Source organism: Neoarius graeffei, chromosome 7, assembly GCF_027579695.1.
Source record: "Neoarius graeffei isolate fNeoGra1 chromosome 7, fNeoGra1.pri, whole genome shotgun sequence".
Taxonomy (NCBI): Eukaryota; Metazoa; Chordata; class Actinopteri; order Siluriformes; family Ariidae; genus Neoarius; species Neoarius graeffei.
This window is the reverse complement of record NC_083575.1, coordinates 70,548,055-70,572,507: the sequence shown is the minus strand read 5'-3', so window position 1 is coordinate 70,572,507 and position 24,453 is coordinate 70,548,055. Positions and strand designations below refer to the sequence as shown.

At 42.2% G+C, this 24,453-nt stretch overlaps 1 protein-coding gene across 1 annotated transcript in view; it reads right to left on the bottom strand.

Moving 5' to 3' along the window:
• The window catches only part of pcnx2 (pecanex 2), a 93,848-nt gene extending 74,587 nt beyond the window's left edge, over positions 1-19,261 (bottom strand). Inside the window, exons 1-9 of the mRNA XM_060925000.1 lie at positions 19,109-19,261; positions 15,788-15,990; positions 13,135-13,249; positions 13,001-13,034; positions 10,476-11,576; positions 4,263-4,404; positions 2,010-2,152; positions 1,788-1,866; positions 1,479-1,614 (exon numbers count right to left, since the gene is read on the bottom strand). Of these exons, the coding sequence (XP_060780983.1) occupies positions 1,479-1,614; positions 1,788-1,866; positions 2,010-2,152; positions 4,263-4,404; positions 10,476-11,576; positions 13,001-13,034; positions 13,135-13,249; positions 15,788-15,990; positions 19,109-19,261 (2,106 nt within the window). The remainder of the gene's footprint in view (positions 1-1,478; positions 1,615-1,787; positions 1,867-2,009; positions 2,153-4,262; positions 4,405-10,475; positions 11,577-13,000; positions 13,035-13,134; positions 13,250-15,787; positions 15,991-19,108) is intronic.
• Positions 19,262-24,453: the final 5,192 nt, after the last annotated feature.

Sequence of the window (24,453 nt, the reverse complement as noted above, 5' to 3'; positions counted from 1 at the left end):
ATGTAAGTTTGGCCCACAACACATTTACTTTAACAATTCTAAAACTGTGCCATCAGAACTGTGGAGTTTTGTCTGACATAAAAGTCAAAACTGAACTGAACTGAGTGTATTGCTCAGCTACCTGAAGTATTGGCATTATTTACATTTCATTATCTTAAATTACATTAGAATGTAGGGCTATTAGTTCTGTGTGAAGACTATGTATTAGAGAGAGTGTGTGAGAGTGTATTATTTGTGTGTCTGTATTTGTGTGTCTGTGTGTATGTGTGTGTGTGTGAGTGAGTGAGTGAGTGAGTGAGAGTTATGAGAGAAAGAGAGAGAGTTACTCGAACAAGCCCGTTTAGTCAGCCCTGCACAGGGCTGCCTGTGACAACGTAGTTTTGAATGTTTCTCGAAATGCTAACTAAAATGTAATAGGCAATGACAATGAAACGTTTCCCCTTGGAAAGTTGGCATGACACCGCTGAACGGTCTGCCACTGCACTGACAATATTTTCTCACCTTCCCTCCTTCTCTTTCCCTGCTCTTCTGTTGGCTGTCCAAACCTTAATTTAGTTTGTTGCAACGTTTTCATTTTGCACTCGGGTAAAGCTCTATAATGCGATGTGACTATTAGCCTACGTTAGGTTAGGTAGGCATATGTGATAGAGCGTAGACTACACCCTGCCTGTTTTATCCAAAACCCAACTTCTCCGGCCGACACTAGTATAGGCTACGTCGCGTGACGCTGAGTTAGACACGGCAACGATAGAGATAGAGGCTGAGAGATTTCAGATGACATTAGACAAATGTGAATTTTATTGGGGGGGGGGATACAGATGACATGTGGATGCGGACGCTGCGTTTTACATTGATCACTGCTCGAATTCAGCGTAGACCAATTTGAAATTTCTGAAAAAAATACCGAGGACATGACCTCGGTGTCCTCAATGGTAGTTACGGCCATGGTCTCAGGTACAATGAGTGCAGTTTTATAAGGAAATGAGCTGTAGGTTTTACTGAGCGTCTTACAGAACCAGCCACAGTTCTTCTGGACACTTTGACTGTCACACTCGCTTCTTCATTTTGCACCAAAACCCAGCAGCCTTCATTATGTTTTCTTTTTTAATCTGAAAAGTGCTCCTTTATGTAAAATGCTGCTCAGATGCAAATATTTATTTTTTCTGTAACAGTTAATTTTGTGCTGGAAAACGAACGAACGTTTGGAACTCTAAAATGCTTTTGTACTGACTTGATAATGTAGAAGTCATAAAATAGAAATCTATAACAAAGTTGGTATGAAAAAACATAGGGTACCAAAGGCGTTTGCACAGTACTGTATATCATTTACTGATCATATTTTTCATTTCAGTACTTTTAGTAACACTGACATTTATAAAAACTCATGTCCCTCAGTGTATGGTAGTATAACACATGAGTCTGTGGTGACGAAATGCATTCTCCTGTCCAGCTGGAAGATGAGAAATAGGATTTCTTGCCTGAAATATCTCAGGGTGTGTTCTCCTGGGTCGAAGCCGGTGAGCTGGAATGATGCGGCGCTGAAACGGACAATCAGGATGCCCACCCACTAACCCATCCTGGCACTCCGAGTTGGAGGACGTGGAAAGGAGATCACTAACAGAAGATAATAAGGGAAAGCTAATCATACAGGTCAAGATGTAGATTTGAGTTTCTTTAACTACAAGTAATGGCTGCAATCTCTGTCTGGATAAGTACTGAATATTAGCCTTAAATTTTGGAATAGGTTTGTCAAAATCTGATATGATATTCCAGGCTTTCCACTGTACCATATGTTCCCCGTGATGAGTTCAGCACCAAGAGGTAAATTTAGCGCTCTTTCATTGTACAGCTTTCGAGGTCTGTCCCCTGAAAAACAGTTCCCATTTCCTATTAGCCTTGGTTCTTCATTTAGAAATGACTTAAAAATAATAATTACTGTAATACTTTTGCCATGGTTCAATTATCACATTTTTTTATTTATTTATTTATTTTTACTATTTGTCACTTACGGTGTACTGTGTGGAAGGTGTAGGCCTCTTCTTTGGATGTTGCTTCTGGTCTACAGATGACCTGCAGCATCGAGCTCTCTGATTGAGAAGTCTGAGAGGGCAGAGAGTCGTAGTCTGGATCCCTTTCCTTATCTGTCTGAGGACTGGCAAAGTGAAGAGAAAATGGTTATTTATGCATTCTCTATTGTCTGTCCAACAATATGGTTTAGTTAATGTGTGGTGGGTGCGTGGTTGGTTTCACATTGGTGAAATTAGAAACTAATTAGGGCTGCATAATATTGAGAATTATATCAGTGTATGTGTATCGTATGCATTTTTGCTACAGAAATAGCAAAAACACATACGCTTTTCAAATCAATGTCAACAGACCTTAATATTTCTATCAGTGTACCTAGAAGGTTTACTAGGCGATTAGATTTGTCTAGGGGAACTATGTTAAATGTACCCAAGGCTAATACTGTAACTTTTCAGACCAGTTTTTATATCCGGGGCCCTAGAATCTGGAACATTTTACCCCCGCATTTAAGGAATAGGAATCAATCACTTTCACAGTTTAAGAAGGACCTTTTTTCATATTATAGTAATTTAACTAGGCTTTATTTTGATATTGACAGACAACAGACTTTTAAATCTATGTGTGTAAAATGTCATACACGTCGGCCAATCTCCACCCTCGGCACCAGCTTGTGCTGCTATTAGTCTGTATACTCCTGGGCCGTTTTAATTTTAAATTTTTTTTCCAACTAGGATTATTTATTGTTGATTTTATTGCACTATTTAATTTTGTAATTTTTTGGGACCTCGGGTTCTGGAGCTTATTGCTCTGTTGAGGACTCCCTGCCGTTTTTAATGGCAAAGTTTATAAATAAATAAATAAAAATAAATATTGGGATTGATATATGAGCGGTCCAAATGCCTTTAAATTCTTGAACTATCTTGATACTGGTTAAAGATGCACTTGCCGGCCACTTTAATAGGAACTTGTTCTTGATTCTAAGATTCCTGTTCTTGGCTGGCAGGAGTGGAACCCAATGTGGTCTTCTGCTGTTGCATTGCTGCATGACCCACCTTCTCTTGAGATTCAGTTCATGGACAGATGTCCTGACATTTTCCTTTAGAATTTGCTGGTATAATTCAGAATTCATTGTTCCATCAATAATGGCAAGCCGTCCTGGCCCAGATGCAGCAAAACAGGCCCAAACCATGATACTACCACCACCATGTTTCACAGATGGGATAAGGTTCTTATGCTGGAATGCAGTGTTTTCCTTTCTCCAAACATAACGCTTCTCATTTAAACACAAAAGTTCTGTTTTGGTCTCATCTGTCCAGAAAACATTTTTCCAATAGCCTTCTGGCTTGTCCACGTCATCTTTAGCAAACTGCAGACGAGCAGCAATGTTCTTTTTGGAGAGCAGTGGCTTTCTCCTTGCAACCCTGCCATGCACACCATTGTTGTTCAATGTTCTCCTGATGGTGGACTCATGAACATTAACATTAGCCAATGTGAGAGAGGCCTTCAGTTGCTTATAAGTTACCCTGGGGTCCTTTGTGACCTTGCTGACTATTACACGCCTTGCTCTTGGAGTGATCTTTGTTGGTCGACCACTCCTGGGGAGGGTAACAATGGTCTTGAATTTCCTCCATTTGTACACAATCTGTCTGACTGTGGATTGGTGGAGTCCAAACTCTTTAAAGATGGTTTTATAACCTTTTCTAGCCTAATGAGCATCAACAGCGCTTTTTCTGAGGTCCTCAGAAATCTCCTTTGTTCGTGCCATGATACGCTTCCACAAACATGTGTTGTGAAGATCAGACTTTGATAGATCCCTGTTCTTTAAATAAAACAGGGTGCCCACTCACACCTGATTGTCATCCCATTGATTGAAAACACCTGACTCTAATTTCACCTTCAAATTAACTGCTGATCCTAGTGGTTCACATACTTTTGCCACTCACAAATATGTAATATTGGATCATTTTCCTCAATAAATTAATGACCAAGTATAATATTTTGTCTCATTTGTTTAATTGGGTTCTCTTTATCTACTTTTAGGACTTGTGTGAAAATCTGATGATGTTTTAGGTCATATTTATGCAGAAATATAGACAATTCAAGCACCACTGTATACAATAATACTTAGTGTGTCCATACATATGTCTGTACTTTTTATAAATAAAGTATGGCTACCATTAATTGCCACTTGAAAAATTAAGTCAAAGCTTTGTGCATTGAAGCACTGTCCATCCTACCTGTCAGGAGAGACGATGGGAATCCGTTTCTCTGGAAGGTTGTGCAGTGTGTCTGTTGCCAGACTGTTCGGAGGGTTTGGAGGACATTCCTGTCCAGTCTCTTCTGTGCTTTCTAAGTTCTTCACCACCATTGTAGTGTCCTCTGATAAGAATTAGAACCAGGACCAATAAGGTAATACAAAATACCTCTCGTATCATAGCGTCAAAGAAAAACGCAAGGTGTCCCCAAACTTTTCAATTGCAGTGTATGTGATATTAAAATCAAGTGATCAGGGGAAAAAAAACAACTATTGTTAAAACTTTGTTTTTTCAAAAGCTGACATTAATTGGAGGTATAATTAGTGTTTAATGGAATATCTGCATTTTGGACTTTTGAATATCTGTAATTTGAGTTTGTGCACACTTTTGCTAACATTCTCTCTTCATATATTTCCTAATCTATTTTCTATTCAGAAGTTCATCGGGTTCTCTCTATCCACCATTGACACCTCCAAACATAAACATTGAACCCACAAGGTCACCAGCACTGTGCATGACCCCTCTCACAGCTCTCATGTACTTTTTATCCCTCTGCCATCTGGCAGAAGATACCGGAGAATCCACCACTAGACTCCCCAACAGCGTCTTCCCTGCGGTGCTCTCCAACACCCACTTGGACTAATCCCAACACCCACCATCATACGACCATCAGTACATCCTTGCATTTGAAAACTACAGCATGTCTGTCCAATAGACAATACTGTTGTACTGCTAGGAGACCGATCTTACTGCTACGCTTTTTCTCCATCTATTTTTCAACCAAAAGTCTATGACAAGGTGGAGTCTATAGACAACTGCACTGTTTTTCCCCCATTCAATATAGTTCTGTTGTCCAGTCTAGGCACGTATTTTTGCCATGTATTTATTGTTGTATATTTTCACTCGTCTCACACTATCAGATAGTTTGCACTTTCTGTACTCCTGTATATCATCATACTACATTATGCTGCACCATGATTCTGAAGAAACAACATTTCCTTCCTGTGTTTATCGGAGGAATGATATAAAATATATTTTTCTTTGATAAATGATAAAATGTCCTGTTAATGTACTACTGTAAATTTTCTTTCACCTTGTTCTTGATCAAACTATGGTAAGATCATAAGCTCAGTGCCGAGTTTCCCAAAAGCATCGTAGAACAAAGATCATCGTTAAATGGTAGAGTGAGCAGCACAATGAACACTAATTAAGATGCTCTTAGCGTTAAAGAGGCTTTTGGGAAATCCACCATAGGTTAATTCATGCATTGTTTCAGACACTCCTTCTACTGATATTCAGTTTTGTTTGGACTCTGCACATTTCTTTCATTCATTCTGACAAGATCATCTGCCAAACGACTGTACAGTACCAGTCAAAAGTTCGGACACACCTTCTAATTAAATGTTTTTTCTTTATTTTTATTAATTAAAAGACACTTCATGTCTTAAAGTAATGATGGATGTCGTTTCTCTTTACTGAGTTGAGCGGTTCTTGACATAATACGGGTTACTACAGTTATGGAATAGGGCTCATCTCATCTCATTATCTCTAGCCGCTTTATCCTGTTCTACAGGGTCGCAGGCAAGCTGGAGCCTATCCCAGCTGACTACGGGCGAAAGGCGGGGTACACCCTGGACAAGTCGCCAGGTCATCACAGGGCTGACATATAGACACAGACAACCATTCACACTCACATTCACACCTACGGTCAATTTAGAGTCACCAGTTAACCTAACCTGCATGTCTTTGGACTGTGGGGGAAACTGGAGCACCCGGAGGAAACCCACGCGGACACAGGGAGAACATGCAAACTCCACACAGAAAGGCCCTCACCGGCCACGGGGCTCGAACCCGGACCTTCTTGCTGTGAGGCGACAGCGCTAACCACTACACCACCGTGCCACCTGGAATAGGGCTATTTACTGTATTTTTATTATTTACTATTTACTGTTTGGTCTCACATGCATTAAGAAGGCAAGAAATTGCACTAATTAACTTTTGACGAGGCACACCTGTTAATTGAAAAGCATTCCAGGTGACTACCTCATGAAGCTGGTTAAGATAATGCCAATAGTGTACAAAGAGTCATCAAGGTAAACGCTGGCTACTTTGAAGAATCTAAAATATGAAACATATTTTGTTTTTTTAAACACTTTTTTTTGTTTGCCGCATAATTCCATATATGTTCCATATATTATTACATAGTTTTGACGTCTTCAGTATTGTTCTACAACGTAGAAAATAGTCAAACTATAGAAAAACCTATGAATGAGTACGGGTGTCCCAACTTTTGACTCGTATTGTATGTAAATATTGTATAAATCCGCTTTTGCTGGTCATCTCAGGGCTTTCAACACCACACAGCCTCGCAGTGATCCTGATGCATCTATTAACTGCAGTCCATTCCTGTGACATGATGAAAAAAGTAGCTGAAGTATGTTTCTACTGATCGGTGTAGGCTATTAGCTTAGACTCCAGTTTGATTTATAAAAGATCTGATTTTTCATGTTCACACATCAAAATCAGATCTGTGATACATTTTGGGTAAACATCAAATTTGCACCACTTCAACCCGGTAAAGTGAATGTAGTCTCTGTGTTGCCCACATTATATTACAGTAAAGCAGCCCAACACAAACTCTGAATTATCAATGGAAGAGAGAAATTTTATAGATATTCCATTCTCAAATTTATTACCTCCATATACGCATGTTTTTAAAATGATCTGAACTCATGGAGGGTGGCATGGTGGTGTAGTAGCTGTTAGCACTGTTGCCTCACAGCAAGAAGGTCCTGGGTTCGAGCCCAGCGGCTGACGAGGGCCTTTCTGTGTGGAGTTTGTATGGTGTCTGTGTGGGTTTGCTCCGGTTTCCCCCACAGTCCAAAGACATGCAAGTTAGGTTAAATGGTGGCTCTAAATTGACCGTAGGTGTTAATGTGAGTGTGAATGGTTGTTTGTCTCTATGTGTCAGCCCTGCGATGACTTGTCCAGGGTGTAATCTGCCTCTCGCCTATAGTCAGCTGGGATTGGCTCCAGCCTGCCTGTGACCCTACACAGGATAAGCAGTTATAATGGATGGATGAAATCCTGGAGAATTTTGAAAGCAGTTCCTCAAGAAAGTATCAAGCGATATAAAATCTCTCTTCTGCAAATATCCAACTGATTTTCCTTATCGGGCGGCACGGTGGTGTAGTGGTTAGCGCTGTCACCTCACAGCAAGAAGGTCCGGGTTCGAGCCCTGTGGCCGGCGAGGGCCTTTCTGTGTGGAGTTTGCATGTTCTCCCCGTGTCCGCGTTGGTTTCCTCCGGGTGCTCTGGTTTCCCCCACAGTCCAAAGACATGCAGGTTAGGTTAACTGGTGACTCTAAATTGACCGTAGGTGTGAATGTGAGTGTGAATGGTTGTCTGTGTCTATGTGTTAGCCCTGTGATGACCTGGCGACTTGTCCAGGGTGTACCCCGCCTCTCGCCCGTAGTCAGCTGGCGTACTCCAGCTTGCCTGCGACCCTGTAGAACAGGATAAAGCAGCTAGAGATAATAAGATGAGATTTTCCTTATCTGAGATATAGAATGGCTTTGTAAGTTCTTTTTTGGGTTTATACTAATATACTGACAATCCTATTAAATTATCATCATTTACTGTCGAATATTACTGAGGTACATATAATGACCTCAGTCATCAAAAGTTCAGTTAGGACCTCTACACAACCATTTTAGTTACAGTATAAGTATTTGTTGAACTTTGATTGCCATTCTAGACTTTCATTGTAAGTTACTGTTACAGCTTGTCCACAGTAACACATATCCATTTGGAAAGGTGATTTTGTGTCAAAGGCATTTTTTGTGTTCTTATATCATTTCCAACACATTCTCTGTCCACACTATAACCCAGAGATGTTCATACTAGGAATCTGCAAGTAGCATGCAAACCACATCTGTACTTGTCTTTGCATGTCTGTATGGGTTTCCTCCAGGTTCTCCAGATTCATCCCACCCAGGGACGTCACTAGGTTTGAGAGACAGGGGTAGCTTAGCACCCAGAGGAGAAAAGGTATTGTGCGCGCGCAGCGCGCGCCGAACATTTTTCAGAGCACCTACCACTACCCATTGCTCAATATAGCCTAGGTAAAGTTAAGCAAATGCAAACCACTGACATCAAATTACAATCTCACCGTGTGTGTCTGCAAATGAAAGCATAGAATTCTGACTCTCTGCAAACCCAACTCAATGGAAGCCCGCACCGCGCCTGCTGCAGAATGCCCGCGTAGTTTTTTAAGTCCTACTAGCCTACCACTCGACGTGACGCTTGACACAGAGCCAATGAGGAGGAATCATAACGATATTAATAATATTGCATTAAACAATAAATAAACAAGCAGAAACTGTTGTTCGGATTAACTTGCGTTCTTGATGGCTCATGTTCAGTGCTTTACTGCCTTTGTTTTTTTTGGGAAAAAAAATAAAAATATAAATAATTTAAAAAAGGGCAAAAAATATAGGGTGGCTTTGCCATAAGATAGGGTGGCTGGAGCTACCCTAAAATGGGTCTGGCGACGTCTATGATCCCACCTCTCAAAAACATGCTGGTAGGTTGATTTGTTATGGTACTGCACATTGCCCTAGGTGTGAAAGAGTTTGTGAATATACACTGCCCAGCCAAATAAAATGTCACCATTTAGATCTAAATAAGCAAATATTTAAGAGCCTTTGATTGAATAATTACCGCAGTGATTGCATTTCAGCTGGTAAAAATTCTTTTAACCCTAACTGATGCAGTGAGTAGCTTCTCCTTTCTTAAACAACCATGTCAGAAAATGTATCCTGTGGCCGTGAAAAAGATGTTACAGTGTTTCAGAAGGGTCAAATTATTGGCCTGGATCAAGCAAAGAAAACAACTAAGGTGACTGCTAAAATTACTGGAACTGGGTTAAGAACTGAATAACACATTATTAAACCCTGAAGGATAGTGATGAACTGTCAACTTTGTGGAAGAAATGTGGTCGGAAGAAATCTTGACTGACTATGATCAGAGATCACTTAAACACTTGGTAAAGGTGAGCTATAAGAAATCAACAGTAGCACTCACAGCTATGTTTAATAGTGAAATTAAGAACATTTCCACACACACAATGTGACGAGAACTCACAGGATTGGAAGCGTATGAAGCGATGCACTGTACAAGCCTTTGGAGGCAATGTTATGATCTGGGGTTGCTTCAGTTGGTCAGGTCGAGGCTCAGAAATGTTATTGGGAAATAAAATGAAGTCAGCTGACTACCTGAATGTAATCAATGACCAGGTTATCACATCAATGGATTTTTTTTCTTCTCTGATGGCATAAAATTAGGGCTCAAATTGTGAAAGAGTGGTTCAGGAAGCATAAGGAATCATTTTCACACATGAATTAGCCACTACAGAGTCCTGACCTTAACCCCACTGAAAGTTTATGGGATGTGCTGGAGAAGCCTTTCCAGAGTGGTTCAACTCTTCCGTCGTCAGTACAAGATCTTGGCAAAAAACTAATGCAACTTTGGATGGAAATAATGTTGTGACGTTGCATAAGGATGTTGAAACAATGCCATGATGAATGCACACCATAATCAAAGCGAAAGGCAGTCCAACAAAGTATTAGCGTGTGCATTTTTAATTTTTTTTTATTTTTTGGCCAGGCAGTGTATTTGTGCACAGTGCACTATGGCTAGATTTTCATCTAGGCTATATATTCCCATCTAACTCCCAGTGTTTCCAGAATGGCTCCAGATCTACTGCAACCCCGAGCAGGATAAAGCGCTTACTGAAGATGAATGAAGGAATGCACACCTCAGTTGTATAACAGTGAATAAAAAAGTCATGCTGTGTTTATATTATGGATAGCTTTGTAAAATTGAGTGGCCAAAGCAGCACCAAGTAAAATGTCAAATATATTTATTTTAGATGTGTTGGAGTTGGGATCAGAGGACACTTAAAGGCTAATCACCAGATGACAGATATCAACATTTTTAAATATCTGGACAGAATGGACAGAAGGCCAAAGCAAAAAAAAAAAAAAAAACAACCCAACTTTAAATGTATCTGTATTACTGTGGACAGCATCTTACAGATGCAAATTACAAATCTAAAATTCTCATTGCAGTTCTGCTGATAATAGAAGTCTCATAACATGCCAAAAATATCCCTCAAAAAAGATTAAAGACCGACCATCTGTTTTAGTTTTCTGCTCCTCCTTCTGCTCATCCTCTGTCTGCTTCCCTCCCCCACTTCTGGTACTGCTGATGGACTCCAGCATTGAAACAAACTCCACAAAGTTGGATTCATTGGGCGATTGGCCCTCTTTGTCCTCCAAGTCCGACTTAGATGAGGTCATGGTCTGCAGCTTGGATTTGGCTCGGTGGCCAATCAGAACAGCGTCCCTTCCACTGTCAATGCTAAGTCCTCTTGCATGCATCCTTCCTCCCCCACCAAACCTGCCAAAGCCAGAAGGGATTTGCAAGAACCCATCAGTGTCTAACTTCAGCTCCATGTGCTCGCTCTCATCTGGATGGGAACGTACATCAATGCCCGAGGAGCTGTTATTAGTGTTCAGACTGGGATTCTCAGCCTCATGTTCAATGGACAATGCTTCCTGTTGGGAACTGGACCCAACTGGCTTATTTGAGTCTTGACTTTCATGAGTCACAGACTGTTCCTGAGGAGATGATTCATTACAATTTGGCCTCCCTTCTTTATTATCTTTGACGCAGCTTTCATCTTCTTCTCGAGGTGAATCAAAGGTAATGACTGGGATTTTGACAGGAGAATCCCCCATCTGGTCTTGCTGAGCCAGGCAGGATTGAGCTGACTCCAGGAGGCTGAGCCTGACTGACTCCTCGAGCTCGGCTGCTGTCTGAGGGTCGCAGCTCATTGTGATGACGATCTTCACCGTATCGTTCTCATCCAGGCGGGTCGATAAACCAGAATTGTCAACCAGTACCACGGAGATTTCATCTGAGCAATAGGTCTCCTCAGGCTTCTCTTCCTCCTGAGCCTCTGTAGCCTCTAAAGACCGGCTGCCAGCGTTGTTGGGGTCTGGTATTGGTGGTGTCTCTTTCTCAGCTTCTTCTTGGATCCTCTCCTCTTCACTGCTGGTAGAAGGAGGCAGACCTTCATCAACTGTGTCCCCATAGGTTGGCTGTCTCTGCTCTGACTGTAAGAGTGGGGCTGATTGGTCAGTATTGGGGCTAAATGCATCTTCAGGGGTCAGTTTCTCCTCAACTTCAGTTCTTTCCTTACATTTCTTCTGAGAGGATGTGTCATCTTGGCCTGCAAAAGCCCCATAGTCAAATAATTTACATCAATGCTATACTTTATCATAACCTTTGGTAGCAATGCTTTATGATATTTAACAGTTTCTTTTTTACCACCTATGCAAAGCCAAATAGTTCTGACTAGTTTTACACTCCAACCACCCAGTGTCACCCAGAAGAGGCTCGGTTCCTTTCGAGGTACATTCCTCATGATTTCTCAGGGAGTTTTTCCTTGTCACTGTCTCACCTGGCTTTGCTAATTAGGGATCAAATATAAATCTACTGTACCTCTGGATTTCTGTAAAGCTACTCTATAACAATGTTGACAGTTCAAAACGTTATACAAATGAACTTTAAAGGAGAACTGGAGTCATTTTTAAACTTGCTTTATTTCTTAATTAGCGTGTTATTCAATTACGCTTTCAGTTTTAGTAACCTTATATCGTGACTCGTATTGGCAACTAATTGCAATTAAATATTATACTTATTGGCCTATTCGGTTTTTAGCCATGTTGAATTTAGTTCGTTTGGTCCACGGCAGGCATCGCTTATCCGCGCGATCTTCACGAGACTTGTGCAAGACTTTGAAACATGAAGTGTCAGCCAGGTGTCAGTGCCGCCATTTTGAAAACTGTTTTCCAAACGAAATATTGCACAAAAACGAGTTTAAATGACGATTACTGCCTACTTTTTTTTTTCAAACTTTCCTGATTGCTATCAAAACAAATAAAACTTCTGGCTTAATTACATCAACATTCGAAAGAGGGCGCGCGCGTCTTCTGACAACGTTGGCAGATGTTGGTCACTTTGATTTCCGCTGTACGTTTTACTTCCGTCCTACGATGTCTCGCACAGGTCTCAACGAATCTCGTTTACGGCCATTGCTTTGACATATGGACTGATATATTGCATAGCATATTTCAAACACTCAGAACTTGCTATAGCAGTGACAAAATAGCGATCAAAAATGCATTCCTACATTTAATAAAATGAGAGAAATAGAATTTTGATGATAAAAAAATTGCCTTCAGTTCCCCTTTAACTGAATTGAATTGAACTATCCTCTCATCAAAGAGCATGACAGGAACTACAGGAAGCAGATTCGCTTCTAAGTCATATGCATGGCTTAAATAAAAATAAAGATATCCAGAACTGTCTAGCATGACATGTCTTGCAGAAATCCTTATCCATTTTGCTCAAATTAAAACTGCACATATTGACATCAAATTAAGGTTGAATACTTGGCTTTAAATTGGTTTTAGATACTAAGTATATTAAATACATCTTAGTTATGCAGGCTATCAGTGCCTGAGCCGATAAAATTGTCACCTTCTACAAGAATGCCTTTTGGGGAAAAAAGAATCACAAGAAGCACTGAGAATTGGGAAGTGCTTACACACTATGGCCTAATGTACTTCAGTAGGTATGATTATGACTTACCCTCTGTGTTCTTTGAGTCCTTTTTTAAGCATTCCTACAGTTTTAACAGGATAAAACATATTGGTGAGTATAAAAGTATGTTTTCCCAAAAGTATCCTGCTTCTGTTAACCAGTATGAGTAGGAGACCCCTCACCCCAATCAGTCCAGGGTCTGTTTCAGTCTGTTTCACTGTGACTTGGATTACTGGACTCGGCCTGTTTCTGGTCAATACTGTCATGGCAACACTATCAGGTACTGTGCTGCTCTTCCTGTGGGAGGAAAAAAATGTTTTATTCCACTGGTGTAATGATTGACATTTACCCAAAAGAGCTTCTAGATCTGTCCACAGCATTCACTTGGATTTTAAACTAGAAGAGTAGTTTTCAGCCTGTTGCAACTATTTAACAGTGATTCCACGAAATCGAGTCGTACATGAGCTGATAGCTGATGAGATGCATAGCGCCGAGTTGGCTATAAGCCATGTACAACGAGATTGAGTGGAATAACTGTTTTATTCCATCCACATTCACTGGATTTTGAGAAACAGGGCATTTTTATTTTTTGCAAATTCGATAAATAAAAACGTTGTAAGAAGAACATCCGACAAAATCATTTCCGCTTAGAATGTAAACAAACCGGTGAAATGACAGGAACAATTTGTGAAAAATGCTATAATAATAATTCTTGAAAAGTAAAAAAAAAAGATACGTTCTTACCATGTAATACTTTCATTCCATATTTTGTTGCTTTTTTGTATTTTGGGGTTTTTTATTGTCGAGTAGAGTTTTTATTTCGTCCTCAGTTGGTTCAGCAACACACTCCACCATTTTCTTCTTCTTTAGGGTTTTTTTGGTGGTTGACAAACCAATTTGAAGGTGCATTACCACCACTGACTGGGCTGGAGTGTGGAACAGGAGATACTGGGGGGGACTATATTATTTTTGCTATTTCTGTTGCTTTTAAATACTTGATAACAAAGTGATATCTGACTTGATTCACTCCACCATTTTGCTTTTCTCTACTCACAGTACAGTGCCTTGCAAAAGTATTCATACCCCTTGAACTTTTTCACATTTTTCCACCTTACAACCACGAACTTAAAAGTTTTTTATTGAGATTTTATGTGATAGACCAACACAGAGTAGCACACAATTGTGAAGTGAAACGAAAATGATAAATGGTCTTCAAAATTTTAAACAAATAAAAATCTGAAAAATGTGGTGTGCATTAGTTTTCAGCCGTCTGTACTCTGATACCTCTAAATACAATCCAGTGCAATCAATTGCCTTCAGAAGTCATCTAATTAGTTACTAGAGTCCTACTGTGTGTAATTTACTCTCAGCATAAATACACTTGTTCTGTGAAGGCCTCAGTGGTTTGTTAGAGAACACTGAAGAACAAACAGCATCATGAAGACCAAAGAACTCACCAGACAGGTCAGGGATAAAGTTCTGGAGAAGTTTAAAGCAAGGTTAGGTTATAAAAAAATCCCAAGCTCTGAACATCTCAAGAAGCACTGTTCAATCCATCATTCAAAAATGGAAAAAGTATGGCACAACTGCAAACCTACCAAGACATGGCTGTCCACCTAAACTGACAGAGCGAGCAAGGAGAGCACTGGTCAGAGAAGCAGCCAAGAGGCCCATGATCACTCTGGAGGAGCTGCAGAAATCCACAGCTCAGGTGGGAGAATCTGTGCACAGGACAACTATAAGTCGTACACTCCACAAATCTGGCCTTTTTGGAAGAGTGGCAAGAAGAAAGCCATTGTTGAAAGACGGGCATAAGAAGTCCCGTTTGCAGTTTGCCAGAAGCCATGTAGGGGACACAGCAAACATGTGGAAGAAAGTGCTTTGGTCAGATGAGACCAAAGTTGAACTTTAAGGCCTAAATGCAAAGCGCTATGTGTGGCGGAAAACTAACACTGCTCATCACCCTGCACACACCATCCCCACTGTGAAACATGGTGGTGGCAGCATCATGCTATGGGGATGCTTTCCTTCAGCAGGGACAGGGAAGCTGGTCAGAGTTGATGGGAAGATGGATGGAGCTAAATACAGGGCAATCCTGGAAGAAAACCTGTTGGAGGCTGCAAAAGACTTGAGACTGGGAAGGAGATTCACCTTCCAGCAAGACAATGACCCTAAATATACAGCCAGAGCTACAATGGAATGGTTTAGATCAAAGAATATTCATGTGTTAGAATGGCCCAGTCAAAGTCCAGACCTAAATCCCATTGAGCATCTGTGGCAAGACTTGAAAATTGCTGTTCACAGACGCTCTCCATCCAATCTGGCTGAGCTTGAGCTATTTTGCAAAGAAGAATGGGCAACAATTTCAGTGTCTAGATGTGCAAAGCTGGTAGAGACATACCACAAAAGACTTGCAGCTGTAATTGCAGCAAAAGGTGGCTCTACAAAGTATTGACGCAGGGGGGCTGAATACTAATGCACACCACATTTTTCAGATTTTTATTTGTTTAAAATTTTGAAGACCATTTATCATTTTCGTTTCACTTCACAATTATGTGCTACTCTGTGTTGGTCTATCACATAAAATCTCAATAAAAAACTTTTAAGTTCGTGGTTGTAAGGTGGAAAAATGTGAAAAAGTTCAAGGGGTATGAATACTTTTTCAAGACACTGTATATGAGCTGATAGCCTAATAGTAGAGTAGACAACCAGAGCACGCGATTGCTCATATCCAGGGAATGTGGATAGAATAATAATGAATATCCTCATTGTGTTTTATACTCCATAATAAACAAGTAATCATTTTACAAGAAAATCTCAATTATTGTGTCGTACCGCAAGCTGGCTGGACGGCAGGTGTCTGAGGCATTGCTCTTTTTTTCTGCACCTTTGCTGATATCAGACACACTGTTCCGGGGTACAATTTCACCTTCATCAAACATCAGGTGAAGGCGATAGTTCACCATCTTAATGAGGATGAAGAAAGCAGTCACTGAGGTGCAGTAAATACTGAGGGCCAAACTGGTGGGTGGAAGAGCCTGAGGAACAGTTGTAAAAGAAACACACACACACACACACACACACACACACACACACACACACACACACACTCTTATTAGTTGCTCTGTTTACCAGTAGGATGTTTCTGAGAATTCAAGTAGGTGCCCTGTTATGGGATCAAATTAATGCCAAAAGGATTCTGAGCAGCAGCACAGTGGTGTAGTGGTTAGCGCTGTCACCTCACAGCAAGAAGGTCCTGGGTTAAAGCCCAGTGGCCGGCGAGGGCCTTTCTGTATGGAGTTTGCATGCTCTCCCCGTGTCCGCATGGGTTTCCTCCGGGTGCTCCGGTTTCCCCCACAGTCCAAAGACATGCAGGTTAGGTTAACTGGTGACTCTAAATTGACCGTAGGTGTGAATGTGAGTGTGAATGGTTGGTTGTCTCTGTGTCAGCCCTGCGATGACCTGGCGACTTGTCCAGGGTGTACCCCGCCTCTCGCTCGTAGTCAGCTGGGATAGGCTCCAGCTTGCCTGCGACCCTGTAGGACAGGATAAGCGGCTACAGATAATGGATGGAAGGATTCTGAGCTTGTAAAATGATGTACACATATAAAAACCGTTTTGCAGCTGCAGAAATATTTTGTGCATGCGTGAAAAAGTTTTGCACACACAGACATCATTTGCACACACATAAAAATTTTTTGGATAGACACACAAATTTCTTACCTTCGTGTGTGACACTAAAGTTAAAAGAAAATTCTGGGATTTTTTTAACATGGGTCCTATTTTCCCATCTCTGAGTCCAAATATTTACTAGGGAAAAAACCCCGACTGAAATCGGTCCACTATTGAGTTTGAACGCTATAACTGGCAACCACAAAAGGGCTATACAACGTAATCATATCAGGCAAACATCCGCGTCAAAGTAAGATGCTTGTTTTTGCTCCTGATAGGCTCATAATGCTATTATAAGTGACCAACAACATGGAAAAGATCTCGACAGAGATACACTTGTGTCTGTTTACCTCAATAACTGTAAAAAATGACTGTTTCTATCTGATGCAGCACCCCATTCAGTGCCTGTAGTCGATTATCACACGGGTTGTTTTCTGATGTTTACGTCACGTTACAGGCATTTAGCAGACACTCTTATCCATACAACGTACCCAGAGCAGCCTGGGGAACAATTGGGGGTTAGGTGCCTTGCTCAAGGGCACTTCAGCCATTCCTGCTGGTCCAGGGAATTGAACCAGCAACCTTTTGGTCCCAAAGTTGCTTCTCTAACTATTAGGTCATGGCTTCCCCATGTTTACAAAAGCAGAAGTCATGCAAAATTTGTGAAGATTTCCAAAGCAATGCCTGAATATTACGATAATATGACTGAATGTCTGACAGAATGAAAAGGGCCCCTTTCCCTTGTGCATATTAAAAAATGACTGTGGCTAAAAATAGACAGCATGACGCTGTGAGCAGGCTCTGTGCAACAACCTTGCTTCCCAAGCCTGGGAATAGGTTTCTGAGATTCCTCTGCACATGACTCAACCATCCAGTAATCATCAACCATTTTAATAAACTGGCACGTTCCAGCTTTTACCCAGTACAAGGTCTATTCATATTAAAGTCCGTTTTAAAAGTATGGATGTGTAAATGTATTTTTTTTTTTTTAGACATGTGTGATTCACAGTGTTACGCCACGTTTCTCCATCACTTAGACAGCATGCAGAGAAAATGCGCCAAAGCCAGACTGCTGGCAGCCAGAGGCAACTGAGTGCAGGGAATAGTGGAGCTGACTACTCAGGGCCAACATGGGGAAGGACTTCGGAGAGCCGGGGACAGATTTTCTGTGCCAGTACAGAATATTAGGTCATGACAGTCATGAATATATAAATGCTGGCATAATAATTAGGTCAGTAGAGTGAACTTTCTATTTATAGAAAACACTAAAAACCTCTGGGGATTTGTGTCTCCTCTCAGAGGTGCGAATGGTTCTGTCCGGCTTCTTCAGAAATTCGTGGTCGATGCAGGCATTTAAACCCGGGTTTGGCGTATTGAAAAAGATGGGGGAAAAAAGACAATACAGTGAAAGAAAGAATGCGAGCGGGAAAGGGAGGAGAGGCAACCTGCTGTGATTTAGAAAGCAAAGTGATGGAAATGTACGAGTTCATCTACATAATGGTAGAAAGACCTATCATACTTTATATTAGATACACTGTGCTTAAGCCTCATATTATGGGAAAACCGTGCTGAAGTGACACCATGAAGAATACACTGTTAGTAACTTTTATTCAAGACACTGAAAGAAAGAAAGAAAGAAAGAAAGAAAGAAAGAAAGAAAGAAAGAAAGAAAGAAAGAAAGAAAGAAAGAAAGAATTGCTGTCATGGGTAATTACGATCCAATTAAATACATTTCTAGGTGACAGATATATCCATCCATCCATTATGTGTAGCCGCTTATCCTGTTCTACAGGGTTGCAGGGTGAAAGATATATATTAAAGATAATGTTTGTTAGGGTGGCACGGTGGTGTAGTGGTTAGCGCTGTCGCCTCACAGCAAGAAGGTCCGGGTTCGAGCCCCGTGGCCGGTGAGGGCCTTTCTGTGCGGAGGTTGCATGTTCTCCCCGTGTCCGCGTGGGTTTCCTCCGGGTGCTCCGGTTTCCCCCACAGTCCAAAGACATGCAGGTTAGGTTAACTGGTGACTCTAAATTGACCGTAGGTGTGAATGTGAGTGTGAATGGTTGTCTGTGTCTATGTGTCAGCCCTGTGATGACCTGGCGACTTGTCCAGGGTGTACCCCACCTTTCGCCCATAGTCAGCTGGGATAGGCTCCAGCTTGCCTGCGACCCTGTAGAACAGGATAAAGCGGCTAGAGATAATGAGATGAGATGAGACTGGAGAGGAAAAGATTAAAAAAATAAACATGGACAAAGAAGGGTGGATGGAATGAGTTGATTGTGCTGTATTGTATTGTATTGTATTGTATTGTATTGTAGCCTATAATTGTTTCTGCAGTGAATTAGTGATTGGAGCCATAAGACCTGACTGTGTACATAAGATGAAGTGCCACAGCCTTATTTGTTTATTCCTGCTCATATTTCCTTGACTGCTGACTCATTTCCATCCTGAAGCACACGTCGTGTCTGCGCAAAACAGTTTACTCACCAGATGCAGAGACAGAGGCAACATGAGCAGGAAGAGCCAGAGATAAAGGTGGCAGGAGTTGTTGAATTTATTCTGCTCAGGGTCGTGGTACCATCCGCCGGTCAGAGAAGCCCACACCCCCTGCCGGAGCATCTGGAGCATCTGGGAGCCCATCCTCACTGAGGCAAACACTCAAACCGGATCATTCTGGAGAGGAAATGACCCTCACTGCCATCTCCTCGAGCTCTTCTTCCCCGGTAAATGAGTGAATGCCCTACATGTTGCGGATGCTTCCATTTATGATCCAGGACCTCTAAATGCGTCGGATTTTCTTCTCGTGCTCTTGTTTTCCTGGTGTGCCATTATTAAAGGACTGGTGCTGTGCAGTGCAAACTGAGCACCATCCTCCTCCCTGTGTGTGTGTGTGTGTGGAGGAGTGTTTGTTATGTGATATCCCTTTCTCCTGCCCTCAATGAATCTTGCGCCCCCACCTCTCTTTTAATTCACTGCGGTCCAGCTCTCATCCCGCAAATCACGACTGCGCTCATATTACAGACTGTACGGTAATGCGCTATTCTGGAAGATAATTTTCTCATAATTACGACTGCCTATCTCATCTCATTATCTGTAGCCGCTTTATCCTGTTCTACAGGGTCGCAGGCAAGCTGGAGCCTATCCCAGCTGACTACGGGCGAAAGGCGGGGTACACCCTGGACAAGTCGCCAGGTCATCACAGGGCTGACACATAGACACAGACAACCATTCACACTCACATTCACACCTACGGTCAATTTAGAGTCACCAGTTAACCTAACCTGCATGTCTTTGGACTGTGGGGGAAACCGGAGCACCCAGAGGAAACCCACGCGGACACGGGGAGAACATGCAAACTCCACACAGAAAGGCCCTCGCCGGCCCCGGGGCTCGAACCCGGACCTTCTTGCTGTGAGGCGACAGCGCTAACCACTACACCACCGTGCCGCCCACTGCCTATCTCATAATAGTGAAATATGAGAAAGTTTCTCATCAATATGAAAAAGTATCTCATAATTAGGCAGCACTGTCGGCTCACAGCAAGAAGGTTCTGGGTTCGAGCCCAGTGGCCGACAGGGGCTTTTCTGTATAGAGTTCGCATGTTCTCCCTGTGTCTGCGTGGGTTTCCTCCACAGTCCAAAGACATGCAGGTTAAGCTAATTGGTGACTCTAAATTGACCGTAGGTGTGAATAGTTGTATGTGTCAGCCCTGTGATGATCTGGCGACTTGTCCAGGGTGTACCCCGCCTCTTGCCCGTAGTCAGCTGGGATAGGCTCCAGCTTGCCTGTGACCCTGTAGGACAGGATAAAGCGGCTAGAGATAATGGATGGATGGATCTCATAATTAGTCAGTGGGGCGGCATGGTGGTGTAGTGGTTAGCGTTGTCGCCTCACAGCAAGAAGGTCAGGGTTCGAGCCCCGTGGCCGGCGAGGGCCTTTCTGTGTGGAGTTTGCATGTTCTCCCCGTGTCCGCGTGGGTTTCCTCCGGGTGCTCCGGTTTCCCCCCACAGTTCAAAAGACATGCAGGTTAGGCTAATTGGTGGCTCGAAGTTGGCCGTAGGTGTGAATGTGAGTGTGAATGGTTGTTTGTGTCTATGTGTCAGCCCTGTGATGATCTTGCAACTTGTCCAGGGTGTACCCCACCTTTCGCCCGTAGTCAGCTGGGATAGGCTCCAGCTTGCCTGTGATCCTGTAGAACAGGATAAGCGGCTACAGATAATGGATGGGTGGATGGATGGGTGGTGTAGTGGTTAGCACTGTCACTTCACAGCAAGAAGGTTCCGGGTTTGAGCCCAGTGGCCGACAACGGCCTTTCTGTGTGGAGTTTGCATGTTCTCCCTGTGTCTGCGTGGGTTTCCTCCGGGTGCTCCGGTTTCCCCCCACAGTTCAAAAGACATGCAGGTTAGGCTAATTGGTGGCTCGAAGTTGGCCGTAGGTGTGAATGTGAGTGTGAATGGTTGTTTGTGTCTATGTGTCAGCCCTGTGATGATCTTGCAACTTGTCCAGGGTGTACCCCGCCTTTCGCCCGTAGTCAGCTAGGATCAAGTTCAAGTAACTTTATTTATACCTGAAGGTATACTTGTTTTGCAGTGAAGTGAGTCAGCTTTCTCTTCCACACACGCCAAACAACACTTAAAACATCTAAAATAAAAAAACATAAAACATATAACATTTAAAAAAAAAGTGACATAAAACACAACATTAAAACATAAAAACATAGAATAGGCTCCAGCTTGCCTGCGAACCTGCACAGGATAAGTGGTTATAGATAATGGATGGGTGGATGGATATCTCATAATTATGACACGCTGTGTGATTGCTAAAAAGATTGCTCATTGAGCAAGTTGTAGCTCAGTGGTTAAAGGTTTTGACTGCAAAGTTGAATTCTGGGCAAAATGTTCTATTTCTATTGCTGTTGGACTTTCGAGATGTTTCGCTGCTGCACACACTGTGTATCCTATGTGTAAATGTTTTTCAGAGATAAAATGCGCCCTACATTTTACGATTCCGGGTATTGCCGAAGCAAGTGAGCAACAAGATCACATGACCATCATGAAGCGTGTTTACCTACTTTTAACCAAAAGAAGTCGGCACTGGCAAACATAGCGGACTCGGCTCTCCCGCCAGGAAAAGAAAAGGAAAGCCTGCCTAGTGAGTGCAACTGCAAGATAGAGCGAGGTTAGATGGCATGTCATTTTTCTGGACAGATAACTAAATCATTCTAGCTAATCCTTAGCTATCTTAGACTTAGAATGCATGGGCTCGACTCCACAGTCGCGAATATGGAGTTATACACCTAATGTTTTGATCTTACAGAGAAAGAAACGATAAGACAAAAGCAGGAACAGAGAAAAGATTTATACGTGTTTTGTTTCACAGATCTATTCGCGAATGTCAACCACAAATTACATCCCTGCGACTCAAAACTCTCCGAGGTCGATGCAGAGTCACGATGTATTCCGTGAGTCGCCATCTTGGTGTGACGCAGTTCCAGAGTTATGCCAATCCTCGAGTTTGGCTGTTTCTGTAGGGCCATACTGTTTACCTCAAAAGGTAGGATATGCGGTCCTAAAACGGAGAAAAGCGACCCTCAGCATGTCAAAATTATCACATCTTGTCCACATGATATTGTTCTTACAAGACATAGGAAAATGCCATGCACAATAAAACATTTTTTAAAAATTTCAGATGACTTTGCAGTCAGCACCTTTAAGATCAGATGGTTATGTGTTCACATCCAAACTGCCATAGTTGGGTCCTTTAGACTTCAGCTCAGTTGTACCTTGCATCAATTGTAAGTCACTTTAAAAAAAAAAAGCACCAGGCAAATGTTGTAGTGTTTTATACTGTGTAAGATATTATAGTACTTTAGTGTAAATATGTTTTACAGTTGTTTACTGGATATTTTACTGTCATTTACTGGCAAATCTGCTGTAAAATCAACAGCCTTTTATTTTTTACAGTGTAGGCTACAACAGACATTACTGTAGATGCCCTCCACGATGACATAAATCACCTTCCAAACATTCACTAAAATTTTTTTAACAAATCTTATAAGAGGTGCCCTGCAATAACCTGGCGACTTGTCCAGGGTGTACCCCGCCTCTCGCCCATAGTCAGCTGGGATAGGCTCCAGCTTGCCTGCGACCCTGTAGGACAGGATAAGCGCCTACAGATAATGGATGGATTATAAGAGGTGAAGTTTTATGTGTTCCAGAAAGATCAGCGCTGTTCAATTTTAGTGTAATTGTATGGATTTCTCATGGGGAAAAGTGATTCAAGTACAACCCCGATTCCAAAAAAGTTGGAACAAAGTACAAATTGTAAATAAAAACGGAATGCAATAATTTACAAATCTCAAAAACTGATATTGTATTCACAATAGAACATAGACAATATATCAAATGTCGAAAGTGAGACATTTTGAAATTTCATGCCAAATATTGGCTCAGGGCGGCACGGTGGTGTAGTGGTTATCACTGTCGCCTCACAGCAAGAGGGTCCGGGTTCGAGCCCCGTGGCCGACGAGGGCCTTTCTGTGTGGAGTTTGCATGTTCTCCCCGTGTCCGCGTGGGTTTCCTCCGGGTGCTCCGGTTTCCCCCACAGTCCAAAGACATGCAGGTTAGGTTAACTGGTAACTCTAAATTGACCGTAGGTGTGAATGTGAGTGTGAATGGTTGTCTGTGTCTATGTGTCAGCCCTGTGATGACCTGGCGACTTGTCCAGGGTGTACCCCGCCTTTCACCCGTAGTCAGCTGGGATAGGCTCCAGCTTGCCTGCGACCCTGTAGAACAGGATAAAGCCGCTACAGATAATGAGATGAGAAGAGATGAGATGAGATGAGATATTGGCTCATTTGAAATTTCATGACAGCATCACCTCAAAAAAGTTGGGACAAGGGCAATAAGAGGCTGGAAAAGTTAAAGGTACAAAAAAGGAACAGCTGGAGGACCAAACTGCAACTCATTAGGTCAATTGGGAATAGGTCATTAACATGACTGGGTATAAAAAGGGCATCTTGGAGTGGCAGCGGCTCTCAGAAGTAAAGATGGAAGAGGATCACCAATCCCCCTAATTCTGCGCTGACAAATAGTGGAGCAATATCAGAAAGGAGTTCGACAGTGTAAAATTGCAAAGAGTTTGAACATATCATCATCTACAGTGCATAATATCATCAAAAGATTCAGAGAATCTGGAAGAATCTCTGTGCGTAAGGGTCAAGGCCGGAAAACCATACTGGGTGCCCGTGATCTTCAGGCCCTTAGATGGCACTGCATCACATACAGGCATGCTTCTGTATTGGAAATCACAAAATGGGCTCAGGAATATTTCCAGAGAACATTATCTGTGAACACAATTCACCGTGCCATCCGCCATTGCCAGCTAAAACTCTATAGTTCAAAGAAGAAGCCGTATCTACACATGATCTAGAAGCGCAGACGTCTTCTCTGGGCCAAGGCTCATTTAAAATGGACTGTGGCAAAGTGGAAAACTGTTCTGTGGTCAGACGGATCAAAATTTGAAGTTCTTTATGGAAATCAGGGACGCCGTGTCATTCGGAGTAAAGGGGAGAAGGACAACCCAAGTTGTTGTCAGCGCTCAGTTCAGGAGCCTGCATTTCTGATGGTATGGGGTTGCATTAGTGCGTGTGGCATGGGCAGCTTACACATCTGGAAAGACACCATCAATGCTGAAAGGTATATCCAGGTTCTAGAGCAACATATGCTCCCATCCAGATGACGTCTCTTTCAGGGAAGACCTTGCATTTTCCAACATGACAATGCCAAACCACATACTGCATCAATTACAGCATCATGGCTGCGTAGAAGAAG